The following is a 22977-nucleotide window of genomic DNA, read 5'->3' on the forward strand; positions in this document are numbered from 1 at the left end:
GGTCTCGGCCCAAAACGTCGACTGTACCTCTTCCCAGAGATGCTGCCTGGCCTGCTGTGTTCACCAGCAACTTTGATGTGTGTGACTTGGGCTATATATTTTTTTGTGACTACATCTTTTCCTGCTATCGTAACTATATGTGCTGTGTGTGAACGTTAGTTCTGTTTTTGCCCCTCGGTCTCAGAGCCTGTATTCATGTGTACGGTTGAATGACAATTAAATGTGAACTTGAATGGGAGTCACAGATGAGCTATAGAAAAAAGGTTAACAAACTCCTGGATCAAGCAGTATCTGTGAGGGAAGGGTTGTGGTCAGAACCAGGCACTAGGACTCAAATCACATCAGTCCTCTTGCAGGGATCTCACTCCAAACATCAATAATTTCTTTTTCCGTTCACAGATGCTGTTCAATCCTTCAGCAGATGCTTCCTGCTCCAGAATCCAGCATTGGCAACCTTTTGTGTCTTTAAAGCAGAGATTCCCAACCTGGGGTCCAATAAAGGTATTGGTCCATGGCATAAAGAGGTTGGGAACTCCTGCTCTAAAGGAAAGGGTTAATCGGTGAGATGGGGCCAGGGTTGTATGTTCACATCCATGTTCTAACACATCAGTTTATTACTGTCACATGTACTGAGGTGCTGTGGTAAACTTGTCACGTGTGCTGTGCATTCAGATCATATCATTATGGTTCATCGAGGTGGTACAAGGTTAAACAATAACACAACTCAAAAGAGTCCACCACAGGCAATATCTACACGGAGCACGGCCACAAGAAACCAGCATCCATCATCAGGGCCCCCCACCATCCAGGACGTGCTCTCTTCTTGCTGCTACCATCAATCAGAAGGTACAGGTGCCGCAGTACGTACACTTTACCACCAGGTTCAGGAAAGTTATAAGCCCCTCAAACATCAAGCTCTTGAACCAGTGTGGATAACTTCACTCTACTCTGAACTAATTCCACAGTCTAGACTCTCAGGGACTTTACAACATGTGTTCTCAGGATTACTTATTTCCACAATTTATCTTATTTTGCAGTTTAGTTGTTTGTCAGTATATATATAGGTTTTCCACAAATTCTAATCTATTTCTATATTTTCCCACAAGAAAATGAATCTCTAGGTCATATATAGTAACATAAATATACTTTGATAATAAATTTTACTTTGGATAGTGTTAGTTACAGGGGAAGTGTAACGGAGATGGACAATAAGGCGCAAGGGCATGGCGAGGTAGATCGTGAGGTCAAGAGTCCATCTTATTGTATGAGAGACTGTCAACAGTCTTGATAAGAGCAGGGTTGAAGCAATAAATTCCAGTGGTCAGCTGAGCCAATAGTCTGAGCAGCAGTGAAATCAATGGCGGTCAGGGTGCAAATGAAATCAGTTCAACCCAAAGTCAAAGTCAAGTTTTTTGCCATCTGCACAAGTCCATTCAAGATGATTTAATGTCATTTCCAGTACACAAGTATACAGGAGAACAAAATAATTGTTACTCCGAATCTGATGCATCACACATAAAAACAATAAAGTAACATCAGAATAATAAAAAATACATAATAAACGTTTGTACATAAGCTTGTTTATATACATGGATTGTATGCCCACAAAGTGGTTCTGAGCACAGGAGTGTCTGTACACAAGGTGACTGAGAGGAAATGATAAAGTAGTGGTGGTTGAGGGTGTGGAGGGGTGGGTTAGTGGGTGGGTGGGGGTGTTGATCAGCCTGACTGCTTGGGGAAAGGAACTGTTGTTGCGTCTGGTGTCCCAGTGTGGACGTTACGTCACCTTGTCCATGATGGGAGTGGGACAAACAGTCCATGAGCAGGGTGGGTGGGATCCTTCATAATGTTACTGGCACCTTTCTGTATACATGTCCTTGACGGCGGGTAGGCTGGTGCAGTCGGTGCGTTGGGCAGTTTTGACTACCCATTGTAGAGCCTTCCTGTCCACCACAGTGCAGTTTCCGTACCACGCTGTAGAGTGATGTGAGTATTATCAAGCATCGCCCAGCTCTCTGCAGCCTCCTCAGAAAGGAGAGGTGTAGGTGAGCTTTCCTGATTGTGTAAGGTGTGTTCTGGAACCACGAGAGGCTGTGCAGAAGTTTGAAACTACTGTACTGCCAGTGTAAAGAGGGATGACAGTGGGAGTTTGAATCTGCTGTACTGCCAGTGTAGAGGGGTGTGAGTGGTGCATGTCTTCACAGGTGCAATGGAAAATTTACAGCGTCATAGAAACAGGATTCACAAGAAAAAAAACATACAAACTTAAATTATATCTACTTTTTACAAGAGCACAATTAGAACAAAAAAAAGTTCATTTTAGTGCAAAGAGATCAAAGTGGTCAGTGTTGTTGAATTGTAATATTCAAGTAATCTTGTGAATATACTGTTTAAGCTTTCTTTGTTGTTTATATAATTTATTATGGTTATATGTAATAACCATAATAAATTATGGTGCGTGGCCAAGTGGTCAGGGCGTTGGGCTCACGATCTGAAGGTCGCGGGTTCGAGTCTCGGCCAATGCAGTGTGTTGCGCCCTTGAGCAAGGCACTTAACCACACGATGCTCCAGTCTACCCAGCTGAGAATGGGTACCAGCAAAAATGCTGGGGGTTAACTTTGCGATAGACTGGCGTCCTATCCAGGGCGGGGTTATCTCGCACTCTCAGTCGCTTCACGCCACAGAAATCGGCATAAGCACCGGGCTGATGGGCCACAAGGCTCGTGATAGACTTTAACTTTAAAATGTGCAATGATACGTGAAGTTCTAAAGAACAAACTGAAGACTAGCCTCTCTGGTTTTCCTTGGAATTAGTTTGATGCTTTGAAGCTACAAAACATAGCAGTTATTGTTATGCCAGAAGGCTCAACAATCAGTGGCTGACGGGAAGTAGCTGTTCCTGTACCTGGTGGTGTGGAACTTTAGACTTCTGAACCTCCTGCCCGATGGTAGCTGTGAGATACAATACACAAATGGGCCAGGCAGCACCTCTGGAGAAAAAATGATCAGTCATCATTTTGGGATTGGTGAGAAGATAGCACGGCCCGGATTTTGGGGATCTTTGATGATCACTCTTGGGCCCAACATATTGAGGTAATCACGACCTCGGCTACATTTCATTAGGAGTTTGGGGAGATTTGGTATGTCACCAAATACCCAGGCACATTTCTACAGTTGTATCATGAAGACCATTGTGACTGGTTGCATCACCATCTGGTATGGAGGGGCCACCGCACAGGATCAGAAAAGCTGCAGAGATCGTAGATTCAGCCAGCTCCATCATGGGCAACTAGTCTCCCCAGATCGAGGCCACCTTTTCAAGGCAATGCCTACAGAGGGCAGCGTCCATCATTAAAGACCCTCACTGTCATTGAGAAGATGCCCTCCTCTCATTACTACTGTCAGGGAGGAGGTACAGGAATCTGAAAGCACACACTCAATGTTTCAAGAACATCTTCCCCCTCTGCTATCAGATTTCTGAGTGGACAATGATCCCATGAACACTACCTCAATATTTTTTTGCTGTCTTTTTGCACTACTTACTTCATTTTATATATATATAATTCTTATTGTAATTTACGAGACCCTAAGATATAGGAGAATTAGACCATTTGGCCAGTCAAGTCTGCTCTGCAATTTCATCATGGCCGATCCAATTTCCCCTCAGTCCAAATCTCCTGTCTTCACCCCATATCCCTTCATGACCTGACCAGGCAGGAACCTAGCAACCTCTGCCTTAATTATACATAAAGACTTGGCCTCCACAGCTGCCTGTGGCAAAGAATTCCACAGATTCACCACTCTCGGACTAAAGAAATTCCTCATTTCCGTTCTAAAACGACACCCCTCTATTCTGAGACTTTGTCCTCTGGTCTTAGACTCCCCCACTATAGGAAACATCCTCTCCACATCCACTGTATCAAGGCGCTGCACCATTCGATTGGTTCCAATGAGGTCTCCCCTCATTCTTCTGAATTCTAGTGAATACAGGCCCAGAGCCATCAAACACTCTTCATATGACAAGCTGTTCAATCCTGGAATCATTTTTGTGAACCTTCTTTGAGTCCTCTCCAGTGTCAGCACATCTTTCTAAGATAAGGGGCCCAAAAACTGCTCACAATTCTCCAAGTGAGGCCTTACCAGTGTTTAATAAAGTTTCAACATTACATCTTTGCTTTTATATTCTAGTCCTTTTGAAATAAATACTAACATCGCATTTGCCTCACCCACCACAGACTGAACCTGCAAATTAACCTTTAGGGAATCCTGCACAAGAACTCCCAAGTTCCTTTGCGCCTCAGTTTTTTTTGAATTTTTGCTCCATTTAGAAAACAGTCAACCCTTTCATTTCTTCTACCAAAGTGCATGACCACACACTTCCTGACACTGTATTCCATCTGTCACTTCTTCGCCCATTCTCCTTAGTCTTTCTGCAGCCTTTCAGCTTTCTCCGAACTACCTGCCCTCCAACTATCTTCATATCGTCTGCAAACCTTGCAACAAAGCCATCAATTCCATCATCCAAATCATTCATGATTATAAGCTAATTATAGCTTTAATTATCATGTATGGTACTATACTGCTGCCGCACAACACATCTCACGACATGTAACAGTGATATTAAACGCGATTCTGCCTCTGGACAGTGGTGCCTCCTGTAGATACTGGGGAAGGATGTGCCCGTGACTCCACATCTTCTTACATCCCTATGCGTTTAAATGCCATACCAGCCCGTGATGCAACCATCAGGACACTTTCAACAGTACATCTACAGAAGTTTGTCAAAGTATTCTGCGACGAGTTGAACTTTCTAAGAAAGTAAAGTCGCTGGTGCTCCTTCGTTGGGACTGCATCTGTGGTCTGGCTCCGCAACATCGCATTTAGTTTTGATTTAGTTCATCAGAGCAGACAACGCAGGGATTTGAAGGGGTGGAGTGCCGAGACCTGGGAAGTGAGGCTCTGGGCGAGGGGCGGGCGGGCCGGCCATGTGGCCGAGGGTACAGGCCGCTGGTTACCGCAGAGCCCCCGGCTCGAACAGTCGGAGTGGAAGTAATGGGCCCCGGCGAGGGTAGAGTCGGGCGGCTTTAGAGACAGGAAGAAGAACAATGGGGAGATGCGGACACAATCCCCCCACACCAGCACTCACCTTCTCTTCCCGGTCAACGCCACCGGAAACAGATAGTCCACCAATCACGTCCGTCTCCCCAGCCAGTATAGAGCGTTTTCTCGTGACGTCGGCTCCACCGTTCCGTCGTCCGCCATTAAGCTGGAGACAAACACTCAGCACATCAGGCAGCATCTATGGAGGGAAATAGACAGAGGACTTTTCCAGTCGAGACCCTTCATGAGGAATAATTTTCATTGTCTTTTTTTCCTACAATGGATGTTGCTTGGTCCGCCGAGCTCCTCCAGCATTTTATGTTGCTCCAGGTTTACACCACCTACACTACCTCGTATTAATATTTACAGAATCCGGTGTTTTTTTAAAAGAACCATCGGCTCCAGGCCACGTGTGAAATAAAAAATAGACTTGGCGAGATAAGAACAGAAACAAGAAAAAAAAACAACTTATCACTTCCCAGCAACAGATACAGAATTCCAGTTCTGAGTATCTGTTGTTTTAATCATTCAGCGATTTTCATTGTCTTACCACCCCAACGTAAATAACTCACTTTTTTCTTGTTTGTTTTCCGTCCCAATTTTTGTTCTTCATTCCTCTCTTGCTCCCGCTTCCTTACCCTTTTCTTCTTCTTAAGCCCAATCACCTGTACTGGGGTGGGGGAGAACCTTGCAGTCTCTGTCCTGATCCAGTCTTTCAAATTGTCCCCATCTTTGAGTACCCTTCCTCTCCCAGGGATGAAGTGTTTGGAGTTCCTGTTGGCGGTTTCGTAACTCTGGGTTTTTACAGGAGGGGGTTGCTTGTCCCATGCCCAACCCTCCTCCTTTCGCAGCCAGGCGCAGGATGGGCCAAGATGGAGTTGTTTTTTAACCCTTTTACCTCTTGCTTTTATGGTCTGGAAGTTTGTGTTTGCTTTAGATGCTAGGTATTGTATTTTTTCTTAAGTGTCAGGGAAATAATTTTACTCTTCAATTTTTCAATAACCCTGACTGTGTGCAGGAGCTGAGCAACCTCATTCTTCTCACATTCGGCATTAACTAAATGTCAGTCAGGATAAAAAGCCAAAAGACCAGAAGATATAACAGCAGAATTAGGCCATTTGGCCCATTGAGTCTGCTCCATCATTTCATCATGGCTGATCCAATTTTCCTCTCAGCCCCAGTCTCCTGCCTTCTCCTCATATTCCTTCATGCCCTGAACAAGCTAAAACCCTTCATTGGAAAGAGAGGAGATAACCAGTGTAAAAAGATGACGGGAAGGAATGGAGCGAGGTGGTGGGTGGAACTAAGTCTTTGAAAGGATCTAAGTGGGCAAGACTATATAGCATTTGGAGTAAAATAGGGAGAAACAGGAGACTTACCATTTTGAAGGAAAACATTATTATTTAAATGCAATGATCATAACAAAACTGGTTTGAGCTGTGCAACTCCTGGGAGTGCACATCACACACAACCTCTCCCTGTCCCAGAACACGTCCAACATAATCAGGAAAGTTCACCAATGCCTCTACTCTCTGATCAGGCTGAAGAGAGCTGGACTTTGCATATTTATACTCATGTCATTGTACATTGCACAGTAGAGGGACTGATGCTTTTTACATTATATTGTCACGTACCCCGTGACGGGAATAAAGAACCAGCAGATGTGGAAAACACTTTGGAGTCCAGTATTGCAATTAACTAATAATATTTATTAGTAACTACGCAATACAGTAATATAAATGTAGATAAATCAAACAGGTTAGCAATGATTATATATATAAGTGTGGAAATATATGTATGAAAAACCAAGCTTTAAGTCTAGGGGTAAAAAGATACAGTCTTACGATGATGAGTAAAGTTCAGTTCATGGTATTGAGTTGTTTAGTGATGGCGAGAGAGAGAGGGAGAGATTTGAGTCTTCAGGTGAGCTGACACCGTCAATCTTCTCGTTGTTCTCCTAAATCCTTTAAAAGTCACTGACTGTGACCACAACGAAGGGAACCGGTTTTCTGTGGTGGAGCTATCACCCAGGCGAGGGTGGACACATGGACAACTCCCCACCAGTCAACCCCTTATCTTTTCACTGCAAGAGCAGCTGATTGATCCGCCTGATCGATCCTCCAAAAAAAACCCACTTTTTCTGCGGGCACAACAATGCTCATTCAGTGTCCAAAATGTGTCTGAGGTCTATCATCTGACCTTCTATTTTATCTTCCCATGCTGAGCACCAACTGACACTCAAATAACTCCTCCTTCCTCTCTCTGTGTAAGGAAATCACAAGCAGGCGAATATCCTTGGGAAGTATCAACACACTGCCGGAAATCATAACATCGAGTGTCCATCAAATAACACCGCCTTCGGTCACCATAGCAACTTACAAGCTACTCGGTACCATCTCTCTCTCCAACTCAGCAGAAATCCAAAAGTTACTTCCAGTGCCTTAAAGTGACAGTCCAACAGTTAGTCTTCGTCTCTCTCCCTCTCTCAAAACAACATGTCGGTGTTAAATAACTCTCTCTCTTTTTTCAAAAGCACAGTTCATAGGGGTAATCGAACACAGTTCATAGGGGTAATTCAGGATCCCGTCACAATATGTCAATGATTTCGATGATGGAATTGATTGTTTTGTTGCAAAGTTTGCAGACGCTATGAAGATAGGTGGAGCGACAGGTAGTTTTGAGAAAGTAGAGAGGCTACAGAAGTTCTCAGACAGATTAGGAGAATGAGCAAAGAAATGGCAGATGGAATACAGTGTCAGGAAGTGTTGGTCAGGCACTTTGGTAGAAGGAATAAAGGAGTTGACTATTTTCTAAATGGAAAGAAAATTCAAAAACCTGAAGTACAAAGAGACTTGGGAGTCCTTGTGCAGGATTCCTAAAGGTTAATTTGAAGGTTGAGTCTGTGGTGAGAAAGGTAAATGCAATGTTAGCATTCGTTTCAAGAGGACTAGAATATAAAAGCAAGGATGTAATGTTGAGGCTTTATAAAGCACTGCTGAGAGAGTTCAAAGGAGGTTCACGAAAATGATTCCAGGATTGAATGGTTTGTCGTGCGAAGAGCATTTGATGGCTCTGGCCCTGTATTCACTAAAATTCAGAAGAATGAGCGGTGACCTCATTGAATGGTGAAAGGCCTTGATAGAGTGGATGTGGAGAGGTCGTTTCCTATAATGGGAAAGTCTAAGACCAGAGAACACAGCCTCAGAATAGAGGGGATATCCTTTTAGAATGGAGATAAGAGAGTGGTGAATCTGTGGAATTTGTTGCCACAGGCAGCTTCCATTTTTCATTGCACATTGGGTGTTCGACAGTTTTTTCATATATACGGGATTTGTTTTGAGGGTTCTTTGTTTCCGAGCTGCCTGTTAGGAGTCTAATCTCAAGGTTGTATAATGTATGCATACTTTGATAATAAAATGTACTTAGTACTTTGAACTATGGAGGCCATGTCTTATATTTTAAGTTGATAGATTCTTGATTGTTCAGGGCATGAAGGAATATGAGGAGAAGGCAGGAGACTGGGGCTGAGAGGAAAATTGGATCAGCCATGATGAAATGATGGAGCAGACTCAATGGGCCAAATGGCCTAATTCTGCTGTTATATCTTCTGGTCTTTTGGCTTTTTATCCTGACTGACATTTAGTTAATGCCGAATGTGAGAAGAATGAGGTTGCTCAGCTCCTGCACACAGTCAGGGTTATTGAAAAATTGAAGAGTAAAATTATTTCCCTGACACTTAAGAAAAAATACAATACCTAGCATCTAAAGCAAACACAAACTTCCAGACCATAAAAGCAAGAGGTAAAAGGGTTAAAAAACAACTCCATCTTGGCCCATCCTGCGCCTGGCTGCGAAAGGAGGAGGGTTGGGCATGGGACAAGCAACCCCCTCCTGTAAAAACCCAGAGTTACAAAACTGCCAACAGGAACTCCAAACACTTCATCCCTGGGAGAGGAAGGGTCCTCAAAGATGGGGACAATTTGAAAGACTGGATCAGGACAGAGACTGCAAGGTTCTCCCCCACCCCAGTACAGGTGATTGGGCTTAAGAAGAAAAGGGTAAGGAAGCGGGAGCAAGAGAGGATTGAAGAACAAAAATTGGGACGGAAAACGAACAAGAAAAAAGTGAGTTATTTATGTTGGGGTGGTAAGACAATGAAAATCGCTGAATGATTAAAACAACAGATACTCAGAACCGGAATTCTGTATCTGTTGCTGGGAATGTGTAAGTTTTGTCTGGGTGCTCCACTTTCCTTCCACAGTCCCAAGACACACTGGTTAGAAAGTTAATTGGTGATTGTAAGTTGTCCTGGGATTAGACGGGTTAAATCAGTGGGTTGTTGGGCAGTGCAGCTTGAAGGCTGGAAGGGCCTGTTCTATGCTGCCTTAATAAGTACAAAATAACAAATAAAATCAAACCTCAGAGGTCCATGATGACCTCTCCATTGAGTTATTCACACAGGTGCTGTTTACCTGACTTGAGACACATATACATTTGAATTGAGGACTTAAAAAAAACTGTACATGAATGTTTCCAACAATGTATCATATTTATAAATAACACATTTTTATTGACTATGGTCACAGTGAATGAATGTTGCCTGATGTTGGCTAAATATGTTAAACAGTGGTTAAAGGTGCCTAAATAAAGACGACCGATTGTGGTTAGGGTACTGAGATGGTGAACGGTCAAAGGCAGCTAAATGAAGTCAGCAGAAAAAGCTCTGAATGCCAGGGCAGATGGAGAGCATGGATTGCTTCCAGTCCTAGTGCAAACAGGAGGCAAATCCAATGACAGACTTCCACGCAGTAGGAAGATCCCAATATCAACTGTGAATAAGAGGTTAAATTCAGAGCAAAACTGAGCGATTCTGCATGCTTGAACCACAGTGAAGTTTGTCCTGTCAGGGCAAATGCTTTTCCAGATCTCCCATGCACCAGAGACCCCTGAAACTGAGAGAGACTGACCATCGACCCACGGGCATTAACACCGCTGCACTGTCAGCCTAAGGAACCACACTCAAGGTAATCTTCCTGCTTCATCTTCATAGTACAGACAAGGTCAGTGGCCAGTACATCTCACCACACCAATTCTGAATCTACTGCAGACGATAAATCCCTCTGGGTGAGTGCAGCAATCAGAATGACATTTCCAGCAGCAACCTATAAATTACCAGTGCTTCCTCGCTGCATGGGAGGTAGGCATATCACACCATCCTGTCTCTCCACAACTTCTGCAAGAGACTCTCTGCAAAGCTGCTGCATTTCCTGCAGTTCTCTCCTTAACGCAGTCTCCTCAGTTCTCAGCTGCATGATCACCTCCGAAGCTGACAGACTCTCACTGTCTTGCTTTGCAGAAGGAAACTGCAAAGGGGATCTCAGTGCCAACCTGGCATGGCCGTGTCGTCTCTGCTGGTGGTTAACTCTGGCTTGAAGTTCTCCCAGCTTCTTTTCCATATCATTCCACGTCGGGAAAACTGATTCAAGCCTCCTGGTGGGAGATTGACTCCTTCGCTCCTGGGCATCAGTCTACAAAAAGGCAGACAGATACAGTATAGATCAGGTTGATCACACTGCACCCCCACCCCCCTCCAACAAAACACTTTACCTATATGGATTTTTAAAAAAAATTTTAACTTTATTTTCTAATTAAGAACTAACCATAACACCATATCATCTGTGAACAGAGTCAGTGAAATAACACACAGTTCTCAAACTTTTTTATGCCATGGAGCATTACTGTTAACCAAGGGGTCTGTAGTCCCCAGGTTGGGAACCCCTGGTGTCGAGGAACGTGACACAAAATGCCGGAGGAACTCAGCTACTCAGGCAGCATCAATGGAAAGGAATAAACAGTCAATGTTTCCTTCCAGCTTGTACTCATTTCACTCCCCTCACTTTCTTATTTTGGCATCTTCCCCTTCCTTTCCAGTCCTAATGAAGTGGCTCAGCCCAAAACGTCGACTGTTTATTCCCTTCCATAGATGCTGCCTGACCTGCTGAGTTCCTCCAGCACTCTGTATTTGTTGCTCTGGATTTCCAGCAGCTGCAGGATCTCTTGTGTTCAGCACAGAGAAAGTAGTTGAAGTAGGTACAAATTCTTTCCTACCTACAGTTGGACAGGTGCATGGATTGGAAAGCTTGAGAATATGGGCCAAATGCTGGCAGTTGGGGCCAGCTTGATTGGCCACATACCAGATGAACAGAATGGCATGTTTCTATGCTATATAACTATAATAGTAGCAATGTAATGAAGAGAGTATCTAGGACTTTGCTCTGCATGAGGTCCAGGAGGCAACTTGGCTTCAAACTGTTCACTGCATGTATCACTAGGTCAAAATTGCTGGTTGCAGCCGCTGTCTCTGCAGGTCTTCACTGGCTGGCCTTTCCAACTTGAGTCTGTCTTCCAGGGCAATGAGGAATGAGGAAAGGGTTATAAATGTTGGTCTTGCCACTGACATACAGCAATGTATTCTCTGTGCTGGAAATGGGTCAGGGTTGCATTTGTCTGTCACTCAGAATCACATCCAGGGTTGTCACTGGTGTATGTTGTGATGTAATGTCTGCAATTCTGAGAGTCGGGGACAAGGACTTGAGGCCCGGAGGTGGCCTATCCTGGGGCTGGAGGCTAAAGGGTTTGTTTTTCTGTTGTTCTGCTGAACACTGTGGAAATGCTACGTTGGCAATGGAATGTGTGGCGACATTTGCGGGCTGCCCCCAGCACATTTATTTATTTATTATTTGTTTACTGAGATAGTGTGTGGAACAGGCCTTTCTAGCATTTCAAGGCCATGCTGCCCAGCAATCCCCCAATTTAATCCTAGCCTAATCACGGGACAATTTACAATGGCAAATTAACCTACCAACCAGTACGTCTTTGGACTGTGGGAGCACCCAGAGGAAACCCATGCAGTCACGGGAAGAACGTACAAACTCCTTAGAGAGTGGGCAGGTGTTGAACCCAGGTCACCTGTACTATAAAGCGTTGTGCTAACCACTACGCTACCGTGCCTCCCTCTCAGGCTGTGTTGGTTGTTAACACAAACAACTCATTTCACTGTTTTGATGTAAATGTGATAAATACATCAGAATCTGAAATTTGTTGTTTCTCAGCAGCAGTACCCTGCAAAACATAAAATTACACCCAGGTCCCATGACTACATGGCTAGGCATAGCTCAAACAGCATCTATAAATTTGCTGATGATACAACCATCGCTGGCAGAGTGTCAGATGGTGACAGAAGGGCATACAGGAGTGAGATATACCAGCTAGTTGAGCGGTGTCACAGCAATAACCTTGCACTCAACGTCAGCAAGACCAAAGAGGGATCAGAAGTGGAGAGAGTGGACAATTTCAAGTTCCTGGGTCTCAGTATCTCTGAGGTCCTAACGTGGACACAACACATTGATGCAGCTATGAAGAAGATAAGACAGTGGCACTAGGAGTTTGAGGAGATTTGGTTTGTCAGCTAAAACATTTAGAAACTTCTACAATTGTACCATGGAGAGCATTCTGACTGGCTGCACCACCATCTGGGATGGGGGCGGGGGTGGGGGCTACTGCACAAGATCGAAATAAGTTCCAGAAACTTGTAAAATTGGTCTACTCTATCATGGGTACCAGCCTCTGCAGTATCCAAGACATCTTCAAATAGTGGTGTCTGAGGAAGACAGCGTTGATCATTAGGGATCCCCACCACCCAGGACGTGCCCTCTTTACCTGCGGGAAGGAGGTACAGAAGCTTCTTCACCTCTGTCATCCAATTTCTAAATGGACATTGAACCCATGAACACCACCTCACTACTTTTTATCTCACTGAACTCCATATACCTGCCTTCTTGCTATATCCTTTGATGCCCGGAATGCTCAGGAAACGATTCGGAGAAGGAAGTCTGAGAATCGGAGCAGGAGTGCAGCAGGAGTCATTTTGATTTTTTCTTCTTATCATCGTAGTTAAGAGAGGCCTGACTGCACAGGCGTGTGACATCAGGCAGTGAAGAGCGGAAGATTTAAAAGGAACACAGCCTTATACAGCGGGCAGTGTCATTTTGCGAGCGGTGGAGTGAGTCGGGAGCAGAGTGAAGGCTTAAGGGCTCTGGCGGAAACAGGCGAGGCAAAGTAGGTTTGGTTTTCAATTTTTCCTGTTATTTGCGGAGAGGGGGAAATCTGAGTGTGAGGGCAGCTTGTTGTTCTCGGTGTCGGATGTGGGAGGCCCTGGAGTCTCCCAGCCTCCTGCACGTCCACATCTGCACCAGGTGTGCTGAGCTGCAGCTCCTAAGGGACCGTGTTAGGGAACTGGAGCTGCAGCTCGATGACCTTCGTCTGGTCAGGGAGAATGAGGAGTTGATAGAGAGGAGTTACAGGCAGGTGGTCACACCGGGGCCACGGGAGGCAGACAAGTGGGTCACGGTTAGGAGGGGGAAGGGGAAGAATCAGGTAATAGAGAGTACCCCAGTGGCTGTGCCCCTTGACAATAGGTACTCCTGTTTGAGTACTGTTGGGGGGGACAGCTTACCTGGGGGAAGCAACAGTGGCCGTGCCTCCGGCACAGGGTAGAGAAAGGAAGAGGAGGGCAGTAGTAATAGGGGACTCGACAGTTAAGGGGTCAGACAGGCGATTCTGTGGACGCAGTCTAGAGACCCGGATGGTAGTTTGCCTCCCTGGTGCCAGGGTCCAGGATATCTCTGATCGTGTCCAAGATACCCTGAAGTGGGAGGGTGAGGAGCCAGAGGTCGTGGTACATATAGGTACCAATGACATAGGTAGGAAATGGGAAGAGGTCCTGAAAGGAGAATATAGCGAGTTAGGAAGGGAGTTGAGAAAAAGGACCGCAAAGGTAGTAATCTCGGGATTACTGCCTATGCCACGTGACAGTGAGAGTGGGAATGCAATGAGGTGGAGGATAAATGCGTTGGCTGAGGGATTGGAGCAGGGGGCAGGGGTTCAAGTTTCTGGATCATAGGGACCTCTTTTGGGGCAGGTGTGACCTGTACAAAAAGGACGGGTTGCACTTGAATCCTAGGGGGACAAATATCCTGGCGGGGAGATTTGCAAAGGCTACTGAGGTGACTTTAAATTAGAATGGTTGGGGTGTGGGAATCAAATTGAAAAGACTAGGAGAGAGGAGGTTAGTTCACAAATATAGAAAGCTAGTAGACAGTGTGTGAGGGAGGATAGGCAGGGGACAGAGAATGGGAGCACTCAGACCGAAGATGTAGGGGAGAAGGAAGAAAAAGATAACAAAGTTGTTTGCACCATTAGGGATAAACAGAGAGTAAGAGGTGGAGAGGTTCTTAAATGCATCTATTTTAATGCTAGGAGCATTGTAAGAAAGGTGGATGAGCTTAGAGCATGGATTGATACCTGGAAATATGATGTTGTAGCTATTAGTGAAAGATGGCTGCAGGAGGGCTGTGATTGGCAACGAAACATTCCTGGATTTCGTTGCTTCAGGTGTGATAGAATTGGAGGGGCAAGAGGGGGAGGTGCTGCATTGCTTGTCAGAGAAAATATTACCTTGGCAGGATAGATTAGAGGTCTCGTTTAAGGAGGCTATTTGGGTGGAATTGAGGAATGGGAAAGGTGTCGTATGTCGTAACGCTTATAGGGGTCTATTATAGACCACCTAATGGGGAGCGAGAATTGGAGGAGCTAATTTGTAAGGAGATAGCAGATATTTGTCGTAAACACAAGGTTGTGTTTGTGGGAGATTTTAATTTTCCACACATAGACTGGGAAACCCATTCTGTAGAAGGGCTGGATGGTTTGGAGTTTGTAAAATGTGTGCAAGATAGTTTTTTGCAGCAATACATAGAGGTACCAACTAGAGAAGGGGCAGTGTTGGATCTCCTGTTAGGGAATGAGATAGGTCAGGTGACGGAGGTATGTGTTGGGGAGCACTTCGGGTCCAGTGATGCCATTAGTTTCAATATAATTATGGAGAAGGATAGGACTGGACCCAGGGTTGAGATTTTTGACTGGAGAAGGTGGAAGGCGGAATCTCATGTGGATAGGGTGGTGAAGAAAGCTTTTGGTATGCTGGCCTTTATAAATCAGAGCATTGAGTATAGGAGTTGGGATGTAATGTTGAAATTGTACAAGGCATTGGTAAGGCCAAATTTGGAGTATTGTGTACAGTTCTGGTCACTGAATTATAGGAAAGATGTCAACAAGATTGAGAGCATACAGAGAAGATTTACTAGAATGTTACCTGGGTTTCATCTCCTAAGTTACAGAGAAAGGTTGAACAAGTTGGGTCTTTATTCTTTGGAGCGCAGAAGGTTGAGGGGAGACTTGATAGAGGTATTTAGAATTATGAGGGGGATAGATAGAGTTGACGTGGATAGGCTTTTTCCATTGAGAGTGGGGGAGATTCAAACAAGAGGACATGAGTTGAGAGTTAAAGGGCAAAAGTTTAGGGGTAACATGAGGGGGAACTTCTTTACTCAGAGAGTGGTAGCTGTGTGGAACGAGCTTCCAGCAGAAGTGGTTGATGCAGGTTCGATGTTGTCACTTAAAGTTAGAATGGGTAGCTATATGGACAGGAAAGGAATGGAGGGTTATGGGCTGAGTGCAGATCGGTGGGACTAGGTGAAAGTAAGAGTTCGGCACGGACTAGAAAGGCCGAGATGGCCTGTTTCCGTGCTGTAATTGTTATATGGTTTATATGGAAACGATCAACTTCCACCTTAAATATACCCACAGACTCTACCTCCACCGCAGTCTGTAGCGGAACATTCCACTGTGGCTAGAAAAATTCCTCCTTACCTCTGTTCTAAAAGGTCGCCCTTCAATTTTGAGGTTGTGTCCACTTGTTCTGGATACCCCCTCCTCTCCCTTCTCATATCCCTTTTGCCAATCAACTTTCCTTAGCTCCATCCCTCCCCCTCCTGTCTTCTCCTATCATTTCGGATCTCCCCCTCCCCCTCCCACTTTCAAATCTCTTACTATCTCTTCTTTCAGTTAGTCCTGGTGAAGGGTCTTGGCCCGAAATGTCAACTGTACCTCTTCTTAGAGATGCTGCCTGGCCTGCTGCGTTCACCAGCAACTTTTATGAGTATTACTTTTTATTTCTGTTATTTTTGTGCTACTTAGTTTAACTTAACTATTCTATCTACACACACTTAATGTAACAGTTTTATTTATCATGTATTTCATTGTACTGCTGCCCGAAAGTTAAAAAATTTCACAACATATGCCTGTGATATTAAACCTGATTCTGATTATGTTACAACAATAAATAAATAGTACAAAAGAGAAACGACGAGGTCATGTTCTCACTGTGGAATTGTTGAGGTGTGAGGAATGTGCACCTATCAGGAAGAGGCTCTCCAAACTATCAGGTGTTACACTGTAAAAAAAACAATAAATTCAGGTGGTTTACCTTTTTAACCTTGGTTTTTTGCCTGCCTTGCAGCTTCATCTGCAACTTCAGGATCTTACTAGAAAGGTTATCCATTTCTCTGAAGATGACAGAGTCACCATGATCCCCTGACTGATGCAGGAAGCATTCGATGGCTTTTATATCATTTGCATTCACTGGGTCCTGGGTATCTTGCAGCTTAGCAGTCAGTACACTTTCCTAATACAGAAGATGAATTTTTAAAATTGACATTATTGTGTGTCTCTGATATCAGGCATCACACTCAAGATTAAAGAGGCTGATGATCCAGCAGTCAACACATAGCATATTCTGAAATATCACCATCTGTAAGCTCACTAGACATAAGAATAGAATTAGGCCATTCAGCCCATCAAGTCTGCTCTGCCATTCTATCATGGTTGATTTATTATCCCTATTCTCCTGCCTTCTCCCTGTAATCTTTGACATCTTGACTAGACAAGAACCTATCAAACTCCACTTTAAATATACCCAATAATTCAGCCTCCATAGCCATCTGTGGCAAAGAATTCCACAGATTCACCACCCACGGGCTAAAGTAATTCCTCATCTCTGTTCTAAATTGACATCCCTCCATCCTGAGGCTGTGCCCTCTGGTCCTAGACTCCCCCACTATAGGAAACATCCTCTCCATACTCACTCTATCTAGGCCATTCAGTATTCGATGATAGTAATGTCATATGGACACTAACACCACCTCTACTTTCTTAGAAGTTTGTGTCGATTCGGCGTGCCAGCAAAAACTCTGACAAACTCCTATAGATGCACAGTGGAGAGTATCCTAACTGGTTGCATCATGACCTGGTACAGAAACCAATGCCCAAGAATGGAAAATATTACAGAAAGTGTTGGATACAGCTTAGTCCATCACAGGAAAATCCCTCCCCACTATTGAGTATATTTACATGGAGCACTGTCACAAGAAACCAGCATCCACCAAGGAACCCAACCATCCAGGTCATGCTCTCTTCTTGCTAATACCACTGAGCAGGAGGTACAGTAGCCTTAGGTCCCACACCGGCGCGTTTAGGAACAGCTATTATCCTACAAACATCAGGCTCCTGAACCAGCGTGGATAACTTCATTCACCTCAATCTGCAAATTCCCTTTCAAGGCCTTTTTATAACTCATGTTCTCAGGATTATTTTTATTTGCACAATTTGTTTTCTTTTGTACACTGGTTGTCCATCAGTCTTCCTGTCTAGTAGTTTTGTAAATTCTATTGTATTCCTTTATTTTTCTGTAAATGCCTGCAAGAAACAATGTCAAGCTGTACATGATAACACACAAGTACTTTGATAATAGATTTCACTTAAGACCTAGATATTTGGTTTGTGTAGCTATCTCTTGCTTTGTGTCTCATTGCAGAAGGGGAAATACTGGGAATTTCTGGAACAGAACAACAAGTGCACCTGCTCAAAGCAGGAAGCCTGGCTTAGCTCAGTAGTGTTAGGATATGCAGGTATGATGTTCAGATATGCAACAGACCTGAAACTATAAGCTGGACACAGGCAAACGAAGGTGGTGCTCTGTTAGTGCAGAAATACGCTTCTCCTGCATCTCAAAATAAGATGCAAAATGCAGTTTATATAGATCATGTCTTTGCTTATGTAGAGGTTCTCATAAATTCTATTGAACTTTTTGAATGGAATGGTGGTAGAGGCAGATACATTGGAGGATTTATTTAACACTTTCATAGGCACATGGATGAAAGAAAAATAGAGGGCAATGTGGGAAGGATGGGTTAGAATGATCTTAGAGTAGGTTAAAAGGTCAACACAACATTATGGGCTGAAGAGCCTCTGTGCTATACTGTTCTATGGCTATGTTTATATTTTCTTGTAAATGCCTGCAAGAAAATGAATCTCATGGTTGTATAGGGTGACAAATATGTACTTTAATAATAAATTTACTTCGAGTTCTTTTTCTAAGTAGCTACTTAATTAGCTCTGTATAATTTCAAACTTCACTCTTAATATATTCGGGATTGAGTCAGAGATGCTGCTTCAGGCAAATGTAATCACCTAACGGGAGTGCTGATTAGGAAATCACAGATTATAAGTCAACTTGGTGAAATCAATCCTAATGGCCATCTTGATATTGTGAGCAGCATCACCAGTGTCATTGCTGTCGCACAGCCGGTCTTGGGGACAGAACTATTTCTAGTACAGAATTAGAATCACTCTTTTACCATCCACTGCCAAAAGAAGGGCTCCAACTGCTTCCAGTTCAGGTACGCCTCCAGTCGCATGTTCTCCTGCTCCAGCAGCTGTATAAACTACAGTAATAAAGTGATGTTAGCAGAGGTCAGATCATCACTGATGTCCTCACGCACAGGAAGCACTTATACACAACCAGTCAAATCATAACATTACAGGCATAGACAACACTCAAAATAGATTGACTTTAGAATAAGTTAAAAGGTCAGCACGACATTGTGGGCCAAAGAGCCTGTACTGTACTGTCCTATACTCTATGTTGTCATAGACAGATTTTAAGTGGAGAAATGGTTAGCCCACTGCTATAAATCTCAGATTCATTTATCACATGTACAGTGAAATGTGTCGATTGCATTAACCAACACAGTCAAAAATGTGCTGGGGGGGCAGCACGCAAATGCTGCCACACATTCTGACGCCAGTATGCCCACAAAGTTCACAGAATAACACCAAACACAACAAAACAGAATGCAACAAGCAACCAAACACCAGCAGTTAAACAAGCCCCTCTCCTCCCTTACACACACACACACACAGACACACACGGACACGGACACACACGGACACGGATAATATTCCTATCAAGTCTATTCATCCTGTGTTAATACCGTTCCATTAACTGCACCATGTTTCAGACAGAGGCAAGTCAGCACCTTGATTTGAGCCAGGAGGCCAACAGAAACTTTGAAAATTGCTGCAGTGGCATTGAGGTTAGCGTAACACTTTACAGCGTCAGTGAATAAGGTTCATTGCCACCAATGTTTGTAAGGAGTTTGTACATTCTCCCCATGACCCTGTGGGTTTCCTCCGGGTGCTCAGTCCCCTCATAGATCCCAAAGATGAAGATAGGGTTAGCAAGTTGTGGGCATGCGATGTTGGTGCCAAAAGCATGGTGACACTTACACAGCACATCCTCGGACTGTGCTAGTCACTGACACGTGTTTCAATGTACCTGTGACAAACAAAGCTAAACTTAATCTTAAATGGACTGGCTTCAAGTAGATCCTGGGACTAGAAAGAGGAACTAATGGACAACTACAAATTTAGCAGTAACCATGATCCTCCCACTGCTGCCATATGAAGGTGGGTATGAATGAATGCCCAGTGCTGTTTTGGATTCCTAGATTAGACTATATCGTTATTTTATTTGCAGTTTAATAATTAATTGCCTGATTGCTTCTATATAATTACTTATATACAAGTAACTGTTTAATATGCTTCCAAGTGATGACAGTGTAAGAACTGATTGTGGACTTCAGGAAGGGTAAGACGAAGGAACACATACCAATCCTCACAGAGGGATCAGAAGTGGAGAGAGTGGGCAGCTTCAAGTTCCTGGGTGTCAGGATCTCTGAGAATCTATGAGGAAACTGAGCACCCACAGGGTCACAGGGAGAACATACAAACTCCTTGTAGACATTAGCAGCAATTAGAAACTTATTCAATGACGCCGTGAAGTGTTATACTAACCTGGTCTCAACATATCGATGTAGTTATAAAGAAGGCAAGACAGCGGCTATACTTTATTAGGAGTTTGAAGAGATTTGGCATGTCAACAAATACACTCAAAAACTTCTTTTTATTCTGACAGGCTGCATCACTGTCTGATATGGAGGGGCTACTGCACAGGACCGAAAGAAGCTGCAGAAAGTTGTAAATCCAGTCAGCTCCATCTTGGGTACTAGCCTACAAAGTACCCAGGGTATCTTCAAGGAACGGTGTCTCAGAAAGGCAGCGTCATTATTAAGGACCCCCAGCACCCAGGACATGCCCTTTTCTCACTGTTACCATCAGGTAGGAGATACAGAAGCCTGAAGGCACACACTCAGCGATTCAGGAACAGCTTCTTCCCCTCTGCCATCTGATTCCTAAATGGACACTGAATCTTTGGACACTACCTCACTTTTCTTTTTAATATACAGTATTTTCTGTTTTTGCACAGTTTTAAAAAAAATATTCAATATACATAATTGATTTACTTGTTTTATTTATTTTTGTCTCTGCTAGATTATGTATTGCATTGAACTACTGCTGCTAAGTTAACAAATTTCATGTCACATACCGGTGGTAATAAACCTGATTCTGATTCTGTCTACATGCAGTTGTTCAAAGTGTCTCCTTAGTGGCTATATTGGTATGACTCTGAAAGTTTCTCTTGGCACTGCATTATTTGAATAAGAGTTATGTCATTGGTTATCTCTTTCATTCAAATTTGTAGATAATTTTCCTTATCTACAGGCATAAAAGACCTGCACCACAAGGTCAGTGCCATCTTAGTTTTTTGTCTCTCCCTTCACTTAGCAGACCTCTATCACTCTCCATTTCAATTTCTCTTTGTTCTATCAACACTAATAAACCAATTGTGAAGCAACTAGTTTTGTGCCTCTTTCCTGGGCTTCTCACTTCCTTGGATTAAAACATCAGAATGCAACAGTTGAGAGGCATCACCAGGAGATGGCATTCAATGCCATTGTAAGCTCCAAGAATAATCTCTTCACTCCACTGTACAGAAATGGCTAACTTCAATTGTTGACACAAGGAGTGATACTGGGGTGAGCAGAGACCTCCACTGTGCAGCTACGCAGCAAAAGTAATAATTGGAACTAAATTCTGGGTGTCCACACCCACAACTGGAGAGACTGCAGGCTCACAGGATGGTGGGGGGCAGTAAATATCTTGCGAACAGGGAGTGGCAGGAACATCTCTGCAGAAAGGGTGTGTTGAATAGAGTCTGGGACAGTGGTGGGATGACCAGGACCATCCCTGCAGGAAGGGTGTGTTGAATAGAGTCTGGGACAGTTGGCTCACCTCATTGCATTGCACAGAATCTTGGATTAGACGCATTTCTGTTGCAGACAAGTGATTGATGCTTTGTCCATTGTGGCATCCTCTGGTGTTCGAGTGTATCTGAAAGGCAATATCACAGATCATAGGGAGACACGCCTTTCCTTCATCTCTAATGGACTTCTGCAAATTGAAACAATGCCCTAATGCAGAACAGGGGCTTTTACTCCTTCCTGCCTCCGCCGAATTAAAGCCTCATTCATGGACAATGACTTCACATGTCCATTCTTCTGATTCAGAACATAGAACAGTACAGCACAGGGCAGGATGTTGTGCCAGCATTTTAACCTACTCTAAGATCAACCTAACCCTTCCCTCCTACATAACTCTCCATTTTTTCTATCATCCATGTGCCTATCTAAGAGTTCCTTAACCACCCTTAATGTAGCTGCCTCTACCACCACCCCTGGCAAGACATTCCACACACCCAGCACTCTTTGTAAAAATCCTACTTCTGACATCATTCCCCCCCCCCCCCATATTTTCCTCCAATCACCTTAAGATGATTTCCCCGCTAGTAGCCATTTCCGCCCTGGGAAAAAACTCTGGTTATGTCTCTGATCATCTCTGACAACTTTATTAAGTCACCTCTCCTTCTCCTTTGTTTCAAAGAGAAAAGTCCTAGCTCATTCAACCTTTCCTCATCTCTTCCTGCAATCTCTACACTAGGACATTAAAAGCAGAAGAAATTAAGTCGGCAGTTGGGATTCAGCCCAGTTGATCTCATATGTGGGAGAGGAATAATGATACTGGTCCAAATGGCCAAATCACTCTTTTCTGTGGTGGAACAGTTCATGGATGTGAGTTCCATACGGGTATTTCAGAATCAGAATCAGGTTTCATACCACTGGCATATGTCGTGAATTTATTTTTTTGTGGCATTGCTTTTTGAAGGTTTCTTCGAAGGACTAACAGAAGATTAAATGCATCTAACAGAACCATCTATCACTTCAACCCACGTTCCATATTTACCTATCGCAGTCCTTCCACTATGAATGGAGCCGTCCCACTGATGCTAGTCATTCAGAACACACATCAGGGCTGAGCTGACACTGAGAACCTTCTTTAGCTTTGCTCACACCATGAACGGAGACTTGATGAATCACTACCAGTGGATTGGACTGTTTAATTGTTTTGTTCTTTGCAGCTTAACAATTACTTGCTTGTATTTTAGGTAGTTCTTATATAAAAGTAACTGTTCAGTATGTTTCCTCTTGATCACAGTATGTATATGCAATCATTCAGTGTGTCCCCTAGTGGTTACATTTGTATGATTCTAGAAGGCTCTGGAAACTTCTCTAGTGCTGCATTATTTGAACAGAGGGTATACAATTGTCTGACTATTATCTGTGAATTTGAATGGAGTTTTTCTTATCTGTGTGTATAAAAGAGCTGACCACGATCGATGCTGCA

General features: G+C 43.8%; 2 protein-coding genes across 5 annotated transcripts in view; both read right to left on the reverse strand.

Moving 5' to 3' along the window:
• The window catches only part of c9h8orf33 (chromosome 9 C8orf33 homolog), a 41205-nt gene extending 36004 nt beyond the window's left edge, over nt 1–5201 (reverse strand). Inside the window, exon 1 of one of the 2 annotated variants that reach the window (XM_063059487.1) lies at nt 5147–5201. The gene's annotated coding sequence lies outside the window, so the exon portion shown is untranslated. Of the gene's footprint in view, nt 1–2905; nt 2932–5146 lie in introns of those variants that run through there. The other variant, XM_063059488.1, reaches the window with a different exon arrangement.
• Nucleotides 5202–9647: 4446 nt separating this feature from the next.
• Nucleotides 9648–22977, reverse strand: part of tedc1 (tubulin epsilon and delta complex 1) — a 41694-nt gene continuing 28364 nt past the window's right edge. For 2 of the 3 annotated variants that reach the window (XM_063059495.1, XM_063059496.1), the window contains exons 5-8: nt 21529–21627; nt 18693–18779; nt 16484–16681; nt 9648–10628 (exon numbers count right to left, since the gene is read on the reverse strand). In XM_063059495.1, the coding sequence (XP_062915565.1) occupies nt 10263–10628; nt 16484–16681; nt 18693–18779; nt 21529–21627 (750 nt within the window). In that variant the 3' untranslated portion in view covers nt 9648–10262. The remainder of the gene's footprint in view (nt 10629–16483; nt 16682–18692; nt 18780–21528; nt 21628–22977) is intronic. The other variant, XM_063059497.1, reaches the window with a different exon arrangement.

The sequence above is a fragment of the Mobula hypostoma genome, chromosome 9 (assembly GCF_963921235.1).
Source record: "Mobula hypostoma chromosome 9, sMobHyp1.1, whole genome shotgun sequence".
Lineage (NCBI taxonomy): Eukaryota > Metazoa > Chordata > Chondrichthyes > Myliobatiformes > Myliobatidae > Mobula > Mobula hypostoma.